A 20,831-nucleotide genomic window follows, 5' to 3' on the forward strand; every position below is an offset into this window, starting at 1 on the left:
ATGAATTTATTTTAATAAGTTATTAAATTTTAGAAATTAATTGTCTTAATATAATTGTGAATTGTATCGATTGTGATAATAACTGTATATGCATTGTAAATACAATGGTTTATGAAAATGCGAATCACAATTATTGTTGCACATTTGTTTCATTGTCAAATCTTCTAGTACAATAAAATTCTTCTGTTTAATTTATTTACTTCGGAATGCTACTATTTCATAGCTATAATTTGTACTATATGTAATGTTAATTACAATATGCACTATAAAAATCTACGTATCCGTCTGCAAACAGTTCAGCGTTATTTACGCTATCAACGTAATCACTGAATTCGCTGTTAACAAAATGATGTGTCGTTATTGTCTTCTTTCTAGTTATCTTCTTGGGAACTGGTATAGCTGGCTTAAATGCAACACCAGTGGGATCATACTCAGTGTATAGTTCCTCTGGAGTTCTGCAAAGAATTAAATGATTTATATAATATGTCTAAAAATATCAGTTCATGAAAACGAAATGTTTTACTTACAATTTTGCAATTTCAGGAGACAAACTACCTTCCCCAGTAGATGGTACACTCCATGCTATATTTTTCGCTATTTTTTGAACAACGCTATGATAATGCCGCTGTACAGATAAAATAGTAAAAGTATAGATAATTGGTAAAACTTTAAGGATATCTATTGTTGTTGACAAATTGTTATGGATACGTACTTGCAAAGCCGCAAGTTCCCACAATGCAGTACAATGTGCATTACAACATTCAGGTTCTTCTAATTCTGGTTGGTAAAAGCCATCCCCAGTGCTACAATCTGTATCTAGTAAAATGTTCGCAGTTTTTCCAAGCTGCATACTTTGTTTTACTATCCCAAGAATGCCGAGTACTGTGTTATACTGAGATTGTAAAGACACAATAGCCATTCTTTTGAGAAACGCTATTAGACGGTTCTGTGTGATTCTTTTTCTTCGTTGTATTAAAACTTGTACTAAAACTTTTATAAGGATCTCTGACTCTGGATGAGTTTTACCACAATGGATATTTATTAAATTTTTATATAGATGTACATAAAACCTATAAAATAAAAGCGTACATTTAATTTTCTTCCCTCAAATAATAATTGCTTTTTTGAAACACATACCTATAAGGATCGAGATTTAACGCTGATCCTTGACCTGATAATATTGTGAATACGCATTGTATGCAATGCAATTGATCTCTTAAACTCAAATTCGTTTCTTCCATCAATTTATTAATGGCAGTCACTAAGTCCTGATAGAACTCCAAATTTATGCAATGTGCAAATCTATAATTATTACGTAGAATGAAATATTATATAGTATGATAAAAAATTAGGTGTAGACAAAAATTACTATACTTTGCAAGGCCTTCCAGACAAATGGACAGAATTTTACTATTAGGTGTTTGCTTTAAAATTCTAAAGTAAATAGTAAACACTATACTAGTAATTTCAGTGAGGAGTTTTTGTTTAGTCTGTTTATTCTCTTCTGCTTTAGTCTCAAGCAATTCATTTTCTACCTGTTCAAGCTTTTTATTTTTTTTTCGCTCTCGTTTACTTAAAGCAAGAATTCTTTGTTTGTGAGACGCAAGTTTCTTTTGTTTACTTTCTTCCTCTTTCTCTTTATCCAAATTGACATCTTTTATACGAAGAGATAAAAGTACAAATAGAACTTCAGAATGAACAGAGTGAGCTTTTGCTTTTATGTACTGATTTAGCTTACGCACGATCTGAAAAATAAAATAATATAATTAATATTATTAGAATGCACCTTACAAATTATAATTATAATTTCTTACTGTTAGAGACAATTCAGCTCGTTTGTCTTCGTTGAATATTTGAGAAATGCATTTAGCCACCTCTTGTCTCACAGATTCAAATTTATTATCAAGAAACGGTATCAAAAAATTGGCTATATTAATGGAGTAGTTAAAATAAGGATGAGCTGCTAAAATATCACACATGCACGTTATGCCAAGCTTTCCTAATTCTATCTCGTGTTCTTTCAATGACCGTGTATCTCCTTTTTTTCTTCGTAATGCACCAGACATCTTTTCCAATTTTTGTAAATAACGTTTATAATTTCTTAACAGAGCGGTTTCATAATTCTGTAGTGCCAATGTATCCTTCTTTACTAAATAAACAAAAAATGTTTATCATATATGCATATTGTTAAAATATAAATAATGTCACCAACGATAACTACATACATTTTACACCTTCTTGCTGGACTTGTAGAATATGATAAGAAGGTAGTAAGTCTTTGAAAACTTCTAACAAAGATATTGTTGCTAATTTTCTAACAGTAATATATACTTCTGGATCTGATTCTTCCATAAAATCTAGTAAAGCATTAAAATTATCAGATTTATTCTCTGGTGTTTCTAAAAGACTACTAGCAAGTAAACCGATCTTCAAACGTTTTGACGTTAATGCTTCTCTGCGACATGCTAGAAGTTCAATCATAGACACAGGCTTCTTATTTTCATCTTCATCTTCAACTCCATTCTAAAATATCAGTTAATTCACAGATATATAGGTATTTTTGCTAATGAAGTAATGTTTTATACGATGTGAGCATTACTATAATACCTCTATTTCTTCTTCCACATACTCATCTTCTACATTTTGTTCTTTATTAAACTTATCTTCATTATTTTCATCATCAACTTCTATTACCCTCTTCTGGATAATCCCATTTTGAGTTTTAGTAGGAAGTAATAGACGAACTTTCTTGTTTCCTACTTCTTCAGCTATTTTTGAAACATTATTTTCATATAATTCTTCTAGCGTTTCCCCATTTTTTCTTTTCTTTACTTTCTTATTATCTGTTCTAAATTGCACATAATTATAAACAATTGTATATTAAAATATCATGATAAAGATAACAAAAAATATCTATATATATTTAACATACTGGTTTAAGTGTATATGTTTCAATAAATTGTAGGATTTATTAGAAATAGCTTTCTCCAAAAATTGTAAGTCATCTTCTTCGACCATAGACAAGAGATCTTCTCCATGGTCACTCTCTTCTTCTTCCACTGATTCTGGATGTGATTGTACTACTTTTTGAACTTGTTTTTTCGGTTTATGTCGCCTTGTTTTAAGTTTCCCCTGTTTCATAAGTTTGGTCCTCTTCTGATTGCTCCTTTTGATCGCACTAATTTTAAGTTTCTTCTGTTTTATCCAACATAAGAAATTAACTAATTATACGAAATGGCAGATTCACTTAAATATATCTTCGATACGACGTTTAGGTTATATTTAATTATTGTTTTTAATTCATTAATGTGACATTACTTACCGCCATTTTTTGTAGATTTATGCAATGTTAAACACAGTTTTCTTTACCACAATAATCGTACTATCACGGCGTCTGAACAATAATTATTATCAGCTATGTATCCCGCTACAAACATGTGTTCATTCTGTCAACACGTGTTTAAACGATCGTACACAAATACCTTTCTTATAATAAATAAAAAAATATTATTCATTGTACTACATCGTAATCATTATGTACTCGTATTAATTGTTACCAATAAACTTAAATTGCATAATATATGATATTATTTTATTAATAATTACAAGTTCCAAATTCGATATTGTACAATTTCTGTTCAAAACTTACAATAGTATGTTGAACGCGTGCACAAGATTGTAGCATACATATGTATAGGATCCTATGATTTACAATGCAAAGTGTAATACTTGAACGTATTTATTAATAATTAAATTTATTTTAAATAGTGATTCATGTGAATACAAGAATTATTTTCAAATATCATCAAAAGGTAAGAAACGATTTACGCATGAGTCTAGAAGTTACATATACTTTTTTAGGATAAGGTTATGTTCTGCACGCTTGTCAGACTGATGAAGAAGATAAGCTAAATTAGTTTTCGCACGCTACACTCAAATTTTCCATTACAACCTAAGATTATTTATGAAAGAATACGTAAGCATTGTCACAATTAACTAAGAACTTAATCTATAATTATATATATATATTTCTTAAACAATATGTCATCCTTTCTAATATTTTTTATTGCGTTATGCACATTTATGTTACGTTATATTTTGAAATTTGCTATAAATTATTAAGATGAAGAATGAATATCGTAATTAAATATCTTCCGGCACTTATTATTAGAAACAATATAATTTACCATAAATTTTGTATGATGTAATGTTCAATACCAGAAGATCATGCTTGAAGGTTTGGCATTTGTTTGTTTGACGTTGTATCATTTATTATGAAGACAAACTCCATTATATAACTAATTTAATCATTAATACAATCCACGGTTGATTTGATCGAATCGAAATAATATAAAAAAACAAAGTGTGTAACGAAGCGATTACATTCACCGTTTGATTGTGAAAGCAACGGGTAAAGAAGAAAGTGTAGCCCCATACGAAATCGTTGTTTCGCGAGTTCTCCGACTACCAATGAATCTTTCTTGTACGTACAGTCAGAGAATCTTAATGCGGTCCTGTAAATTGACGCACAATAAAGAACAGCATGAAACGTTAATGGCTTTCAATAGGATTAATTTACGGGTTGCATGGAACTAACTGGACATCGGGTCACACCGATTCTGTTGCTCGAGAATGATGTTCCTGTAGAGTGTACCATGTGAACACGCAAGGACGTTAAACAAGGAATCTCTCGATCAATCCCTTTATACGTTCGATATTCTTATACAAGAATGATCGTGTAGGATTCTTAATATCTAACGTTCCGAATAATTGTATTAGTTGGAATGGAACCGGTTTAATGACGCCATAGATCAGTGCGTGTCCGATCGTCTCTGTGAAGTTTTAAAATGTTTCCATTTGCTTATTTGAGATTGTGCGCGCTGAAAATGCAGATGCGACCAAGACAAGTTTTTTCGTGATTTAATTAACAAACATTTTTCGTGAGATCCTATTGGACAAAAGAGAGTAACGCCACCTCGATTTATGCCGTATACCAAGCTACCATCACCACGTTCCACATTCTTTCGAGAATGAGAAACGCAATAACTGATCGCAAGACAGTTTCCAAATAATAATCTTATCGTCCCTTACCGTCATTGACAAACGGGGTTGTGTACTCAATGGAAAACTTAAAAGTGTCATGCTGATTAATCATCAACATGCATCGTGGGGAATGTTATTCTGCCTCGTGTACCACGTGTTCTCCTTGGTGTCTTGGATGCAGTTATGAGTCGACCTTTGCGGTGATCACATCGGTTGCCGAATGAAACCGAAACTGCTCGTTTGGATCGCATAATAGACATTCCTCTTATTTTTGTGTTATATGCAAGATCCCGTATTACATGCAACAAAACCGGATTTTCGTTGTTAGTTTCTCCTCCGAAAAGTGCGCTCCCCCTATCCACGATTCGCTTTAAATTTTCGCGGTTAAACTTAACGGAGTTGGAACGTCGCCGAACATAAGGTACTCCTTTCTGTCTACCGTGGTTATAAATGTTTGGATAATCGTTGTTTGTAGAACGTAATTGTAAATCTTGCGTGCGATGATATTCGACGAAAGTTCACTGATCTCGCAATGGAATTTTGAATGAATGACTGGATAAGGGGTGTTGCTGGTTATGTATTCCGAGTGTCAGTGTCACTTTATTTGTTGATCCACGACTATTTATTTACTTTAACAACTTGCTGTATTTGCATAAGAACTGCATTTGTAAAGAAATCGAATAAATCAGGTATCGAATTCAGTCTTGCAAAGTATTAATTAGTGTATTGATTGATAACTTCTTTCGGAACAATTTTAGAAGAATGGAGTGGAAGAAATGGAAAATCTGTCAGAGGGAGACTGAATGTCGTAAATCATCGTGTTTTCATACAAAGTACTTTGACATAGGTCGCATGTCAACAAATAATAAGATCGAATCGCCTATTTGAAAAAGAATGTTTCTCTCATGGTCGCTATAACGAATTTGTAATAGAAAGTGGTGGTATGAATTGTTTCAAGGGATTTAGAGTTTTGCTTTTGAACTTCGATAGGATTCACAAGTAAATTTTGTATGTGGTTAGGACGTTGATATAAAACGATTTTCTGTTTACTAGCATTCGGGCCTAAGTACTACTGTAGATCAGAAAATCTATGCAAACTTATATCTCTACTCTTCTCGACTTATTGCAGGATAACGCAGGAATACAATGACTTAATCTTGCGATGAACTCAAGGTTTCATTATTCCGACGTGTAAAAGCGATTTCGAACTTCGTTAACATTATGTTACACTTTATTCCACTGCCATTATCGACTTCCACGAAATTACGACCGTCAAGATTATTCTTAAGGCGCATCCAAGAACAAAAACAGTACCATTCGACACGTTAGGACGAGATCGTTTCGCAAATACATAGGAACAATCTAACACGCATCGCTGAAGCAATCCGTAAATGCCTTATGAATTATTGATAACATTTAACATAACGTAAATATAAAACGTTTAATAATTAATGCAACGAGTACTTTTACACTTTTTTCGAGAATTTTGGCTAGTCCTATAAGGATTGATTTAAGAAATACTTAGGAATGCGTGTCAGGTGGTTCACCCTGTATATACTCACACCACCGGACGTTCTTACAACCAACGCAGTGTCTCTGCATACGAGTTAACATGGTCATCAGTGTATTGCCGACCCGGGAGCATTACATACTACCGATCATCTCGCTGGTTCACCTCTATCGTAGGCACTCCTTGTACAAGTTAACATGTCCAACCCTGTTGCGACGTTACCTGTAACTTTAAATTGAGACCAGGTTCAATGCTTGTTTCAAATCATAATAGTTATAACATCAACAATTTGTCCGAGACTTTCTAAAGTCACTGTAGATTTTCTCACACGACTGTTCAAGTTGCTCATGTTTCACTTACAATCGACGAGAGTTTATGACGAATTGTTAGCCCTATTCGATTGCGAATTGTTCTTCGGCCGTTAAAACGGCACAAAGGGGTTCTCTAGTTTGCTTGAGTTCAAGGGCCGTCTGTAACAGCGATACCAGCGACGCTAACCGGTGCGCAACACGTTTAAAACGAGTCAGTGAACTGTTCTCGACGAATATTGTTGCCGCATATTTAACGCATCGCGGTAGAAAGTCGCGGCGATTGTCCCGACCGACCGCGGCAGCATTTCGTTTCACGGTGTTGTTGTTTCACAAAGGTTCCCCACGACGAAAGTCGTTGATTGCGAGTGCAAGCGCGCGCGCGCGCTCGCCCTCGCGCACCATCCGCTACGTCTGACGATAACGTGCTCTCTCGGGGGATCTATGGATCATGTCCAGGTGGTTTCTTCACGAGAAGCGACGGCCGCGAAGATCAAAGTTTACGCGATTGTCACCGTCCGTGATCGGGCTGACTCGAGATAAACGGCGGCCGATTTCGATCGAAATCATGAGTCCGAGCAGTTGAGCTCACGGCACTGTTTTACGGACTAAACGAACATAATCGCTCGCTCTGCCGGCGCCGGCCCGCCCTGAAGCCAGCCAGTTACGCATTTTCGAATTCATTTGCTTTTTTTTCTACTCGGCGAGCGGTGCGCGTCGTGCGAACCACAGTACGAGACGATGGACGGCCTCGTCGAAATTTTCCTGTTCTTCGGGATCCTCCTCTACTTTTTCAACTTCAGGTAACCATACTCATAGTACAACGCTACGGCTATTTGAAACGGCTCGCCGACGAGGTGTTAACGACCGCCGCGGCCCGCCGCGAATCTTTCTTTATTTTCTTCCTACAGGGAATTTCGGTCGAGGGAGAGTCGTCTCTCAGCTGATTGCAACGCGATAGAGCGATCGTCGCGGGTCATTAAACACGCGAGATTTAGTGTAACGTCGCACGATATCCCCCACTTCGTGGTTGAACTTCTCCTCGAAACAGATGTGTGCCAACAACGTTGCACAACTCTTTGTACCACTAATCGCAATTTGCATGCACCCGATTAGGGGGTCATAACCTTTTTGTTTCGCACGGTCTAGCCTGCACGCTAAAATAACCGGGTGCCATTCAAATCTTATTTGTAACACCTATAATCGAGTTGCCCGTCGTTCGGGAACGTTACGCGGAGCGTGCTGGACATCTCAATTAGCTTCAATAAATTTCTGTTTATGCGTTTTGGATCGAGGTTAGCACTCTTTTATGCATCCAATGTGAAAACGAAGTTGTTCGATTAGATAATCCTTCGCAGAAGAACTTTCTTTTCACGCAGCGCATAATATAGTCAAAGAAAACTCTGATTTATTTAATTTGCAAATTTTTGTTATACTGTGACGAATAGAATGTGGAATGTCTAATCAGCTAGTTTCGCAAAAAATATACGTTTCGATTTAGAATCAAGGTTTAGTTTATCGTGTGAAGCAATACGAGGAAACCAAACTTTCGTCGATTTCGACTACTATTTGCATGAAATCATGGCTCACCTTCGGCCGTTTGTGCTTTCTCTTTCGCGAAGAGGTGGCAAAATTGTAATCGTGTCCAAGACTTTAATTTTCCATTTGTCGATCGGGTCGCGAACTTTTTGTTTTCAGCCACAATTAGGAAATTATTTAAATCTTACAGGAATCTATTAAGCCATTACGCCGAATTCTAGCTTTGCTTTTGGCCACGTTTTCTCACGCGAAACATTCGCATTAACGCTAAAATCGCACAGCGGTCACGCGCGTGTTCTGCCGCAGCATCTGCATCAGATTTGCATCCCCTATTCTCACAATGCTTTCACAAGAATCCGACACGAGTTTCTGTTCATTGATAACCCGGGCCCCGACCCGAACGATCATGCGTTCTATGTTAAAACAAAGAAATTCAGCAATATCGTAAGATGCTCTATTTTTATCGAAGTTCTCCATTTTCTTTCATGCTCGTCGATGCTTTTAACCTCTGTTCAACCCGATATCAGTCGACTGAAAAATAAAATTGCGACACGCTGATTCGATCGGAGCATAATCGACTGCGTTCGCTATTAAACGATTACGCTCTCTGCTCGTCGAATTTCTACTTTTCTTCGTTGCATCACGCTTTACTATAAACGTATCCAACGCTAGAATCGAATCCACAGAAATCGATTAAAACATTGATACGTATAGTTACAATCTATAGTTTTGGTTCGCCAATTCCTTAAATATTTCATAAATCAGGTGTGCATACTCTGTTTTCAGCGAACATGTTAATATTCACTTTGCTCGTGTCTGCGAGATACTTTGTTAAAAGTGTTGCAATTTCTACGGGAGCTTCGGCGTTAATGAAAAGTATCGTGTTAGGATTTAAAAAAAAACCGTGTAACTCGCCCCACATAATCTCAATTCGTCGGAATGCGAGGTAAATGTTGGCCAGTGTCATCAGGCGAGCATGGCAAAAGTCGGTCCAGTTTGCTAAGGACCCGTGTCCACGGTTATTAATCATGATTATCGTGTAACTCCCACTTGAGGTGACACGGTCACTGCTCACGATCGTTTATAATCGTTTGATGGCTTCAAAGCAGCAGCTTGGCACGCGATACTCTTATCTGTTTGGACTTTGCCGATTAATCATTGCTACCTTCGAACGTATGCCGCTTTCGGCAACGATAGAAATTTTGCGAATTTAAATGCGATCGTGGTACTGTCGATCGTGACTGCGAAAGGCACCGGCATCGATTAACACCGATCGTCGGGACAGATCCGTTTCCGGTCCGGTACAACGTCCGTAGTACCCCAATCGATTGTTTCGCGATGACATGGGTTCGACTCGTCGATCATCGTTCGATTTGTCGATCACCATTGAACGACGCCGGTTTTGTTTTTGTTTCGGTCAGAAGCATCGTGATTACACGGCTCTTCCGATCGTACAGGCCACTCGCACTCAATACTCGTTTATGTAACCGATACTCGATACGTTTGCGTGTACATGGATCGGCTGCAGATCGTATGGCCCCGGGGTGTCCCTTTCCTTGCCAGCTATCTGCATAATCGCGTCGCAAAACCGGCCGCTTTGCAATACATATTTCACGACTTTATCGAACGCACGATTCAATACAACATTGGTCGAGGTCGTGCTTGAAAGCACTCGTCATGATGAACACGAACAATAATAGTACAAAAACCGCCTCGTTCCATGGTGCAACAAAGCGTCTAAGTGTGAATCCGCGAATCACGATTATTCGCATTTATATTCCTGCTGCTCGAAGCGACGAAGTTTCGCGACGGATGTAACCCAATACCGAAATCTAGTTGACGAAGTCGGGTACACGTCGTCGCAGCAGGAAAACAGTAATTGTCGTGATCATGCCGTTTCGTCGGTCTCCTTTTGACCTGTAAGTGCGTATCATCGTAAATAGAGAGCGGATCGGTTCCTTATCTTCGGCTCTAAGATAAGGAATATAGATTTTGTTGTTGAAAACTTCCGCGACCTACATTTTATTTTGCAAAGAGCCTCCGCGAATCGACCTTCCGCTTCTCGCGTTTCAAGTTTAGACTTTCGTGAATTGCGTTTCAAGTTTCGACTTCGTGAATCGCGTTTCGAGACGGCCGAGCAAGCATTGTTCCGCGCGTACCTATTTTGTTCATCCATTCCGTGGAACAATGCGAATTAAAACGTCATCCTAAGACTCGTGCGAGCCTAACGGAAGGTAACCTTCTTGTAATTTCCATGTCCACGGCCGTACCCGTACAATCCCGTTGGACATCCTGCGGAACTGACTTTCGTGGGAGAGTCCCCGCTGGTATATTAGTATTATCAAGAAGTCATCTTGCCAGGAGAATTTACTAAGAGAAAGTTTAGATTCGATAATTGCCTCGCGCGGTATCTCGCGGCAAACAAAAGGCACGGTGAGCGATAGGTGTGCAGAGATCATATTTTTGTAAAACGGTCAGGCTAATAATGAACAGTATTGTTGACATGTTCATTATCGGACGAGGAATTTGCTCATCATTGATCTTACAACCAACCGATCCATCTTTATTGAAAGCCGCCCGACGGTTTCACGCCCCAATTGAAGCGCTTAATCTCTTGGCCGACCTTTGCTTTTCACGGTCAGATCGCTGCTTACCCATCGATATCTGATCTCTCTTCCTTTTTCACATCGAGAAATTACGCTATGGAACTTGATATTAGTCGGTAACGACGGATTTAGAATTCTGTATTTCGCTATTACCTTAGATCGTAAAGATTTTGTTCGTTTTCAAAAGATGATAAAAACTGATCGCGTTAATGCTTTATAGCGTTGGGTGAATTGGTTGTCGTGGTAACTAATAATTTATTACCCATTATTGAGATAAATATGTTAAATGGCGCTACCGCAAGCTTCGATATTATTATATCATTTTTTTAAATATTAAATATCTCTTGTGATTAATAAAATAAATAAAATTAAAATAGAAACGAAAATTTAAAAGTAAAGTGTTGAGTGCTCGGTAGTTTTAGCGTTAACGTGTAAACTGATTTTTATTTTTATACTTTGCTTTATGAATACTGGAATGGAGGAAGAATTTTGATGAACTTCAATGTATATGTACTCCGTGCGACCTATGGACCTGATCCAGAGCTCGCGTTAACTAATTCTTCTATCGTTGTAACTCGAATGCCTCCTGTTATGCATCCAATCCGAGGGACAGGTTCAGGAAAAGAAAAACCACATCCGCTCCACTCAGAATTGCACTCGGCTGTATCGACTCGTCGGAGATCGAGCGTGAATGATGCTCGATTAGACTCGGGAGCATCACCCGTGAAATTCTCCGCGAATTATATCCGTGATTGTCCGTTAACAATAACCGAAGCCGGCTACACGACCGATTTCAAAATTTCATTTAATATTATACGTTTGTTATTATTTTCTTTTTTATTTAGCTTCATTTTAGCTCGATTTTGATTTTTTGTGACTTCTTTTTATTTTTATCGAGGAACATTCACAAAAACAAATTTGTATCTTGATTTAACTTAATCCTTTCCATTCGAGTAGTGGTTCTGAGGCACCACTAAAAATTGTTATATAATGTTCCAAGATCATTTTTATACCTTGTCATCAAAGTTTATATTTAAAAACTATGTTAAATAGCGAAACTATCACAAGAATAAATTTTATATGCATAAAAGTGTACTTTGTTGCATAAAATAAAAATACTATAAGCCAGAGAAGTTATCCTAAATTTACAGCTAAAATTGTTTCGAGCGCAGAAGGTTAATTCTGAACCTTAGCTCTAAACTCGAGTAGGATCTAATAGTCTTTAGTTGTATTCTTATTAATGCAGTATATGTTTAGTTTTGTCGTTATCCGAGATTCTCAAGAAGTAAATCCCCCTTGTAATGGGTACCCCATATTTATAATAGTCAAAGCGCAAGCAAATAGGATAGGGAGTAATCAAATCTAATAATATTCAATACATTGATTTTGTATTTTGTTCTATCTCCGAAATTGTTCGCACGTTCAGCGAGAAAGTTATTGGAAAACATATAAAAATGTAAGCGGAGTATTCAGACGCGCGAAATTCTGAGTCTGAATACGAGCAGATTGAAAGCGATGATTTTTCCGACTTTGACGACGGAGAAGAAAACATATTCAATGCCCGTATATCATATAAAACGCAGAAGATTGATATCGGATTTCAAAAATGATACCAAAAAAATTAAAAAAAAAAAACAAGAAATAATAAACATATGATTGATTGATTGCATCGAATTTGATCGCATCGAAGTAATGTTTTGGTTCCTTTCGTGAAAACAACATTTATTTCGTAACCGGACAAATGACCGGTTACGTTATGGTTAGATATATGGCAAGTATCAGTACGATTACTGTTAATATCACGACAGGGATAGGTCAGCAATTATGATCTGCGTCCAGATCGGATGTTTCAATCGTTCTGCAATAATCGAGCTGCGAATATAACTGGTGAAACCTTTGAAGCACCTGCTGTTGCAATTAATATAGATAAATTTGCCGAAACTCATTGTACATTAATAACGAATAAATGTTCTGTGTAATCGCAGAGCAAACACCATGGTGGACGTATTGTCAACGCGTCTGCAGGAGGTCTACGCGAAATGGGAGAGTAGAACGGAAGTGAAAAGAAATTCGGAACCGAGCACCAATCGTTATTCGGTCAGGGGTAAGTTTATTCTATGTAATCAATGAATACGGTTCGTTACGGGGCGGTTCATTGTGTTTTAGAGCTTCGCCGGACTGGGTTGCAGTTGCACAAGCGAAAGATACTGGATAGGGAACAGACAAAAAAGATTCGTGAAAACAACTTGTTCAAGATCAAGGAGACCGAGCCGTTGGCTTCCGTAGTGAAAGAAACACCTGCGTTTTTGCATCAGTGCTGTCGCAGTTGCACTCCAACATCCAGAGTGAGTTTCGTGTAAAAATGGATATCTAACTGCTGTTACGAATTCTTAACGCGTTGATGGTGTGCCATCTACATTCGGATGATTGGTTAAAAGCAATTGATATTACAAGTATAGATCAAAGGAATGCTTTGATTTTATGAAATTTTTGCGATCACTTGGCGCGGTCAACGTGTTAAAGAAATATGCTCGTATGACCTCAAAAAATGACGTTCAATCGAGGAATTATTATAGGTATACTGTACTATATGATCATCCCTATTAATTACGTAAAAAGTGATGTTAACGTGATTTAATATGATCATAGTTATTATATTTGAATTTTTTAAATAATTGTCTACTAATTCCATTAACGGGCTATATTGCGTGCGAAGAGAACAGCAATGTTAATAGCGAATAGATCTACCCAGACAGTTTGACAACGTCGACATCGCTTCTTCACATTCCTGCAACACCAAAAATATATTTAGCCGTGCCTCTTGTGACCATCGCACGCACAAAATTCGGAATATCGTGGTTACACGTGTGTGCATCAATTCAGTTTCATTTGTTCCGAATAACTCGTTTGTCTACTACAATTAGTGAGCTTGATCGAATAATAAAATCTACAAATATTCAAGAAAATATTCAAATTAATCAAATCAGTTAATATCTGTGATTATAAATTATTTCAAACGTATTCAATCTTAAAAGTGTCCGATGTGCTACGATTTGAAGAATGATTATTAAAATTCTACAAGTTATAATAGTACACGTTGTTTTGTATAGTTTGAAATTCAAATACTGTGCAACAAAAAGACTTTTTGTTACCTAATTAACACCGCCATCTTTTGACGCACATTTAATTACGTAACTGCTGCATCGGATTCTGTCAATTCCTTTGATAACTACAGTAATTGTTGGTCGCACGTATGCACACAACACACGCACAAATTGTTTTATTGTACAATTTTGTTGCGCATTTTATTGCGTAGTGATTGAATATAATAATACATTTTTACCAACATACATTGATCATTTTTTTGGGTCAGTGAATTCATACATAGGCGATGTGTAATGTACACCGTCGAGTGCAATGTACCTTTATCGGATGCATAATCACAGCTCTTTATGACAATGCACCGAGGCAATAGTAAGGGGTCGTTCAATCGTTCTTATTGAATAATTTAGTTTGAGAAATCTGATTTGAAAACCAACTCGTAACGCTCGCGAAACATACAATAATGACAATTAACGTGAACGTGTGTGATCAAGAGCTATTTTCGAAAGACAGAAAAGTTTGAAAATGTATGACAAACCGCATGGACTTTTTTCACGATGGCTACGTATTACCATTGTACGAGGATATCCCGAAGGTGTAAGTTAATTAAACTTGCACGTGGAACATATCTAATTTCCCTTCGAGAATCATTCTAAAAATAAGAGAGTATCTTTATGTGAGAAAGTTTCTACATAATTAACTTTGATTTCGTGTTGTTACAGAATTCGTTGGTGACTAATATTAGCAAGCAGTACGTGCCTTTCGGATTAAATATACTAGTAGTCAATCCAGGTACCACGCTGTTTTCAAATGCGTTCAATTGCCTCTCTCACGTTTGGAGTCGTAAAGTGTACAATTATGCGAAAGTCACTCAAATGGTACATCGAACGAGCAATAAAATTTTGGTACCCGAAACATCGAAATCGCAGATACTATGGAGAATTCCGTTTTTAGGTCCTGAACGATGAAAGATTAGAAGAAGCGATCAAAATGACCGCTTTGGAAACGGCGGCAGACGAGGGCTGCAGCGAGGCCAAGGCTTTTACCAAAGCAAAGGAAAGAGCTAAAACAATCCTACTTGAGATGGAAAGCAGAATAAGCAATGTTTTACTTAAAATGACTGCTTGGGTTCTGTATAAATTGTTGCCGTGCTTTATACAGTCCGCGGTAGTATTACCTTCGCAGATAGAGATGCTGAAGGAAGCAAACAAAAGTGGCCTCCCTTTGGTATTTCTTCCGCTACACCGCAGTCACTTAGATTACATTATGATTAGCTTCACTCTATTAATGAATGAAATTAGGAATCCACTGATCGCAGCCGGAGATAATTTAAAAATTCCACTGTTTGGGTGTGTTGCAGTGTTATTATATTTTGCATTCTATTCTGCTGAGCTTGTTCTTTACCATTAATTATTGCCATTTAACGTTAATTCTAGGTGGCTACTGCGAGGCTTAGGCGCGTTTTTTATAAAACGTAGGATCGATCCTGTTTTGGGTCGCAAAGATGTTCTTTATCGTGCTACACTCCACACGTATATTATGGAGAGCTTGAGAGCGGGCCATAACATTGAATTCTTCATAGAAGGGGGACGAACAAGAACTGGTAAACCGTGTATGCCAAAAGGTGGTATTCTGAGCGTGATCATAGACGCGTACATGGATGGAACTGTAGAAGACGCGCTGCTTGTACCTGTTACAATGAACTATGAACGCCTCGTTGATGGGAATTTTGTTAGAGAACAGCTAGGTCAACCAAAGAAAATGGAAACCTTTAGGTCTACGATTAGAGCCTTGTGGCAGACTCTAAAGGGCAATTATGGAATCGTTAAAGTCGACTTTTGTCAGCCGTTCTCCCTTAGGGTAAGCGGCTAGTTAATTATCCGTAATCGTAGTATAAAATGCCTTTATTAACTTAATTGCTTAATCAATAGGAAATCTTGATTGCGTTTCAAGTACAACAAAATAAGTTAACCGTTAATAAAACATCGCCCACCGAGAAGACTTTAAAGTATACAATGTCCAGTTCATCATTGTATGGGACAGACGTTATTGTGGAAGAGCATCGTCAATTAGTAGATAGTATCGCGCGACACGTTGTGTATGGTAGGAGAAAGATGAATGATTTTTATACATAATAACGCACAAAAGTGTTAGTACCCTATTTAAAATGCGGTAATTTTTTTTTTACACAGGGCTAAAGTTACCGAGATGTACGAAAGGCATTTTTTAAATTTTCGTCTGATAAAAAAGTTAAATGACTAAAGTTTTTTATTTTCTTTTATCATCTTAAGTAATAGCAAAATTAAAACAAAACGCAGTTTAATCACTGTATTATAGACTAGTCCCTCCGTAATCTAAGGCTTTAAAAATAAGGTCCTGCGTTTTAAAAGGTGTACAAACATTTTTGTGAGCCACTGTATCCTGTTCAATAGAAAATATTTTTTAGACTGTTCTATCTCAACGCCTATCATGTCCACCAACGTCGTTGCATTTTTACTTTTAAATAAATTCCGAGACGGTTGTACTTTGGACAAGTTAGTGGAAGCATTTGACACGCTCAGACAAGACTTAGAGACTCGGAAGAGAGATATTGCGTTCTGTGGGGAAAGTCTCGACATTATCAATCACGCTGTGAGCAAATGATTCTTTTATTAGTTTTTTTATTGAAACAAGGTGATATGACCTCGCATTATATCTTTTAGATGGATATTTTGGGGCCGGGGTTAGTGCAACAGCAGAGACAAGAGATTACAGAGGCAATTGATGGTCAATTAATCAAATCAGGCTTCGTCACCGCAATCCGTCCTGTCTCGATATTACCAAATGTGATCGAATTGTCTTATTACAGCAATACGATGCTTACTTGTTACGTTATGGATAGTATAGTAGGTAAGGATGAAACCAATTAATAGTTTTAAATCACTAATCTCAGAAGAAATTACTAATGTATTGCTTGTGTTTTTTAGTATCAGCTTTGTATGCTGAATTGCATTCACAGATCAACGATCCAGAAGCGATTGCTCAAAACAATATCACAGTATCTCAAGATCTCCTCGTTCGAAGGTCACTTGAACTATGCGATATTCTTAAATACGAATTTATATTTTGCAAACCATGCCAGGATTTAGAACGCGTCGTTATTGAGGCTATACAGAATCTCTCGCATACTGATATCATTATGTTACAAGAGGTATTATAAGCTAACCTAATTGTTTACCGACCAAGCTATTGAGAGTGAAAATGATTTTACAGCCAGATTGCTTAGAAGAAGAGTTGTGGAGCAAGAGGTACGCATCAAAGTTTGACGACAGTTCAGATGAAGAATACATGGCCAGCAATAGGAGTAAAAAAATTCAATATAAAGTATGGACACGCTTTACACAGCTGAAGATATTTTGTTATAGTGATTCTCATTTGTTTGAATTTTGTTTTAGCTAAGTGTAGTACCAGAACACGCAAAACGTATGGAATTTCTTCATACGATGTTACGGCCGTTAGTTGATACCTATACGTTCAGTGCCTTTACACTTAAAAAATTAGTAGGACGATCACTTACTGAAAGAGATCTAGTTCAAGAAGTCCTAGCAGAATTGAAAACAAATTTAGATCGGGGTATAGTAAATTATGGTGAGTAGTAACATCGGAATATGTTCAATGGATAATAAGAGAAGAGAAGTAATGCAGGATTAATTTGTTCATAAAATAGGAGAAAGCTTATGCGTTGATCCAATAAAAAATTCGTTGAAGTTGTTTGAAAAATGGAATGTTTTGGAGTGCCATGCGCAAGAGAACATTAAAATATTCTATCTGAAGGATGAGTATGACAAAGATTGGGCTGTAACGGAAATCTATGAAACAATAGCACCTTTCAAATGGATTCGAAATGTAAATTAAAGAAATAACCTTACCGAGAAAATAACTTCTGTAATGTACTATTCTTTTATATGAAACATCGTTGTAAAACCTTGTATATAGTGGATTCAAAATATTAAGTAAGATATAAGTTTAAGAAACTGTGTTTTCGCTGCACATTAGATTATGTAAATTAAAAACTTGACAAGCTCTGTAGATAAGTCTTGATAAATATTTTTTATATATCTATGGTATTGTACAGGTAAAGTTTAGATTTCAGTTATTAATTCTGATGCGCGTACAAAAATTTTATATACATGGTTCATGTGATATTACTATACAATCAGCATTAGATGATTATAGTTTTATAGTTACTACGTTAATAAAACTAATCTTATATACTAATGGTTTGGGTAGCAGTAAATTCTTTATTAATGTCAACGAAAGATACGTACTAAAAGCAAAGCTATTTTTATTATATTTTTATATAAAAATGCTAATTTTATACGAAATATTTACGTTAAATGTATATTATTAGAAAAAAATAAATATAATGACATGAGACTTCCGGTACTATTAATATGTATACAATAGAAGCATATCTTAAAATTTAATAATTGATGCAATTGGGTAGGTTTTTCTCATACCCATGCACTTTTCTCTGTCAATAAATAGTGCATCAACTTTTGATTTTAGATCTGTTTCTAAATTGGATCTAGTGCGTAACAGTTGTTGATGTTGTGCTTCAAATTTTTGCAACTTCAAGTTCATTTCATTTATCATTTCATTTATGGTTTCTACTTCCTTGATCATTCTGTGAATCCAAACCATAAACGTAAGATTAATGTTCTGAGAACATGCATCATAAATTTGTTTTCTTTTTATATACCTGAGTTGAGCATAATCTTTGCACAGTTCGGCTTCGGGTCGATGGCTCCTGCTTTCAAGACGAGTGTGTGCAACTTTCAAGGCAGAGCTTTTATCTGCAATTGCTTTTTGCATTAATTGCATATTTTTTTCAATTTCAAATATCTCTTGTTGCATCTATATCAACAAATATGAAATATGTAGTGCTAAAAGCATATAAGATGAAATTATAGGCTTCAATTACTTTGTGTAAATGTATCTGTAATCGTTCTTTTGCTTCAAGCATCTCCGTAACTCTTCTGGCTAGCGCATTATTTGTAAAGCCCCAAGCATCCCACATTTCTTGACCTACTGCATTTATGGCAATTTCAATGTCGCTAATTAACTGACTAGACTTTGATCTTTCTGTCTGTGATTTTTTCACTACATTATTCGAGGCTTCAGCCCATGATTCAGCTTGCGTAACGCTGAATAGAAAATGTATTGTAGCGCTACATAATCCTTATTAACTGACTCTGTAAATGATTAATTGTACTGTTACCTATTATCGTATTTTTCAATGCCGCTGTAGTACTGCAAACCACGACTAAAATTATTCATCTGGTGAGAAGTGATATCAATCCCTAATGCAGTCTCCTTGTTTCTTATATCAATTTCTAGTTGATTCTGTACCGCTCTACTATTTGTAAGCTAGATATAAGAATTTGTTGTATAGCATAATATCCGCACTTCTATATAAACTTTTCAATTTGAACGTACTTGATTAATACATTTATCAGTAAACTCCTCTAATTTATTTTGGCAGTTTCTCACCACTTCTATCTCTTTTAGAAGAGCATGCTCGGCCTGATCGTGCACCAAATCAGAACCTAATTACATTTTATATCATATACAGAATGAAAGAAGTGACAATACATATATAAGACTTAAATGGAAAAATTTAAAACCTGTCCTAGCCTCGCGGTAGTATAAACATTCCTGAGCTATGTGCAATTGTCCTTCCAAATTTTGTATTGCCAACTGTAAGTTCCTACGACATTCTTGCATTTTTTTATTTGCAATTATCATCCGTTCCAGTTCCGCAGCTACTTCGTTCCTCCAGAACGTCGTGTCCGTGATTCTTTCTCCCAATTTTCGACCCGTTTCTATTTGACCATTTTGCACTTTTTCATCGGCCTCTCTAAGATTACCTCAACAAATTATAGAAATATATTTTCTTTATACTTAGGAAAAGTAGTCTCGTTAAAATTGCTCAAGTTAAATTCCAAAATAATATTTTCTTTTACCGCATCATTCGAACGGTGTCCTGGCGCAAGTTTTCCGAATAATTTCTATTGCTATTGGATTCATTGTAAAGATTTATCTGGTTTTGCACCCATTCGTATGGACCATATCTAGTGAAGAGTGCAGCTCGAGCCGCATGTGCAGGATTCCTATCGAAGCCGGTCACTAAATTTGGGAATCGTAATGGTTCCGTGGCCATTCCATTAGGCATGTAACAGGTTTCGGCCAGTATATTTGTCATAGGTTGCGCTGGTCTAAATTATTATTAGAGTGCCTTTTAAGAAATGTAATTTTTCAAATAATTATGCATAACTACCGGAAGTTCTTACAAGGAGGAGGCTTCCACCATTTCGTATCCCATAGTAGGACGCCAAGGATGAGGCTTCGGGATTTTATAAAATTCACCGACTCTAATTGGAACAGGTGGACCAGCTATTTGTTCCATACATGGCAACGCGCCTACTGTGCTCCATGGTTGGAGTTGCTAAAATTAATGTCACAATTTAATGGAAACATTGCATGCGATTTCATGTTTTGGAATACGAACCGAATACATAACAGTTTCATTCTTCCCTCCGCTTTTATGGCTATCCATGTTGTGCTTTACGATATGCAAGATTTAAGAGAAACCAGAATGTTTAATACAATGAAAATTTCTTTATTAGAAGATTTCATTTAATTTGAAAACAGTGACATGGTTTAGGTTTCAGAGGGGAAACT

General features: G+C 36.5%; 3 protein-coding genes across 5 annotated transcripts; 1 reads left to right on the forward strand and 2 right to left on the reverse strand.

Annotated features, from left to right (window-relative positions):
- Positions 1 to 56: 56 nt before the first annotated feature.
- Noc3 (Nucleolar complex protein 3) lies at positions 57 to 4,501 on the reverse strand. Of its 2 annotated transcripts, none has more exons than XM_078197087.1 (11): positions 3,650 to 4,501; positions 3,323 to 3,427; positions 2,933 to 3,195; positions 2,608 to 2,848; positions 2,226 to 2,523; positions 1,815 to 2,149; positions 1,375 to 1,745; positions 1,138 to 1,302; positions 713 to 1,070; positions 528 to 625; positions 57 to 455 (listed from the first exon to the last, which is right to left on the reverse strand). In XM_078197087.1, exons 2-11 carry the CDS (start codon positions 3,326 to 3,328, stop codon positions 248 to 250), a joined length of 2,343 nt encoding a protein of 780 aa, XP_078053213.1. In that variant the 5' UTR covers positions 3,329 to 3,427; positions 3,650 to 4,501; the 3' UTR covers positions 57 to 247. The 2 variants fall into 2 exon arrangements, with proteins under 2 accessions (XP_078053213.1, XP_078053212.1); XM_078197086.1 differs by having other exon boundaries at positions 3,323 to 3,446.
- Positions 4,502 to 5,239: 738 nt separating this feature from the next.
- On the forward strand, positions 5,240 to 18,524 carry Mino (glycerol-3-phosphate acyltransferase mino). Of its 2 annotated transcripts, XM_078197084.1 has the most exons (14): positions 5,240 to 5,464; positions 7,200 to 7,664; positions 12,992 to 13,110; positions 13,173 to 13,351; positions 14,831 to 14,986; positions 15,063 to 15,457; positions 15,545 to 15,968; positions 16,040 to 16,211; positions 16,555 to 16,739; positions 16,811 to 16,997; positions 17,075 to 17,298; positions 17,361 to 17,471; positions 17,543 to 17,735; positions 17,815 to 18,524. In XM_078197084.1, exons 2-14 carry the CDS (start codon positions 7,603 to 7,605, stop codon positions 18,000 to 18,002), a joined length of 2,595 nt encoding a protein of 864 aa, XP_078053210.1. In that variant the 5' UTR covers positions 5,240 to 5,464; positions 7,200 to 7,602; the 3' UTR covers positions 18,003 to 18,524. The 2 variants fall into 2 exon arrangements, with proteins under 2 accessions (XP_078053210.1, XP_078053211.1); XM_078197085.1 differs by lacking the exons at positions 5,240 to 5,464; positions 7,200 to 7,664; positions 12,992 to 13,110; positions 13,173 to 13,351 and adding an exon at positions 13,810 to 14,705.
- On the reverse strand, positions 18,494 to 20,706 carry LOC144478817 (tektin-3). Its single transcript, XM_078197093.1, has 9 exons — positions 20,659 to 20,706; positions 20,441 to 20,595; positions 20,114 to 20,365; positions 19,775 to 20,007; positions 19,587 to 19,696; positions 19,369 to 19,517; positions 19,072 to 19,294; positions 18,850 to 19,004; positions 18,494 to 18,774 (listed from the first exon to the last, which is right to left on the reverse strand). Exons 1-9 carry the CDS (start codon positions 20,704 to 20,706, stop codon positions 18,564 to 18,566), a joined length of 1,536 nt encoding a protein of 511 aa, XP_078053219.1. The 3' UTR covers positions 18,494 to 18,563.
- Positions 20,707 to 20,831: the final 125 nt, after the last annotated feature.

This window comes from Augochlora pura, chromosome 3 (genome assembly GCF_028453695.1).
Source record: "Augochlora pura isolate Apur16 chromosome 3, APUR_v2.2.1, whole genome shotgun sequence".
Lineage (NCBI taxonomy): Eukaryota > Metazoa > Arthropoda > Insecta > Hymenoptera > Halictidae > Augochlora > Augochlora pura.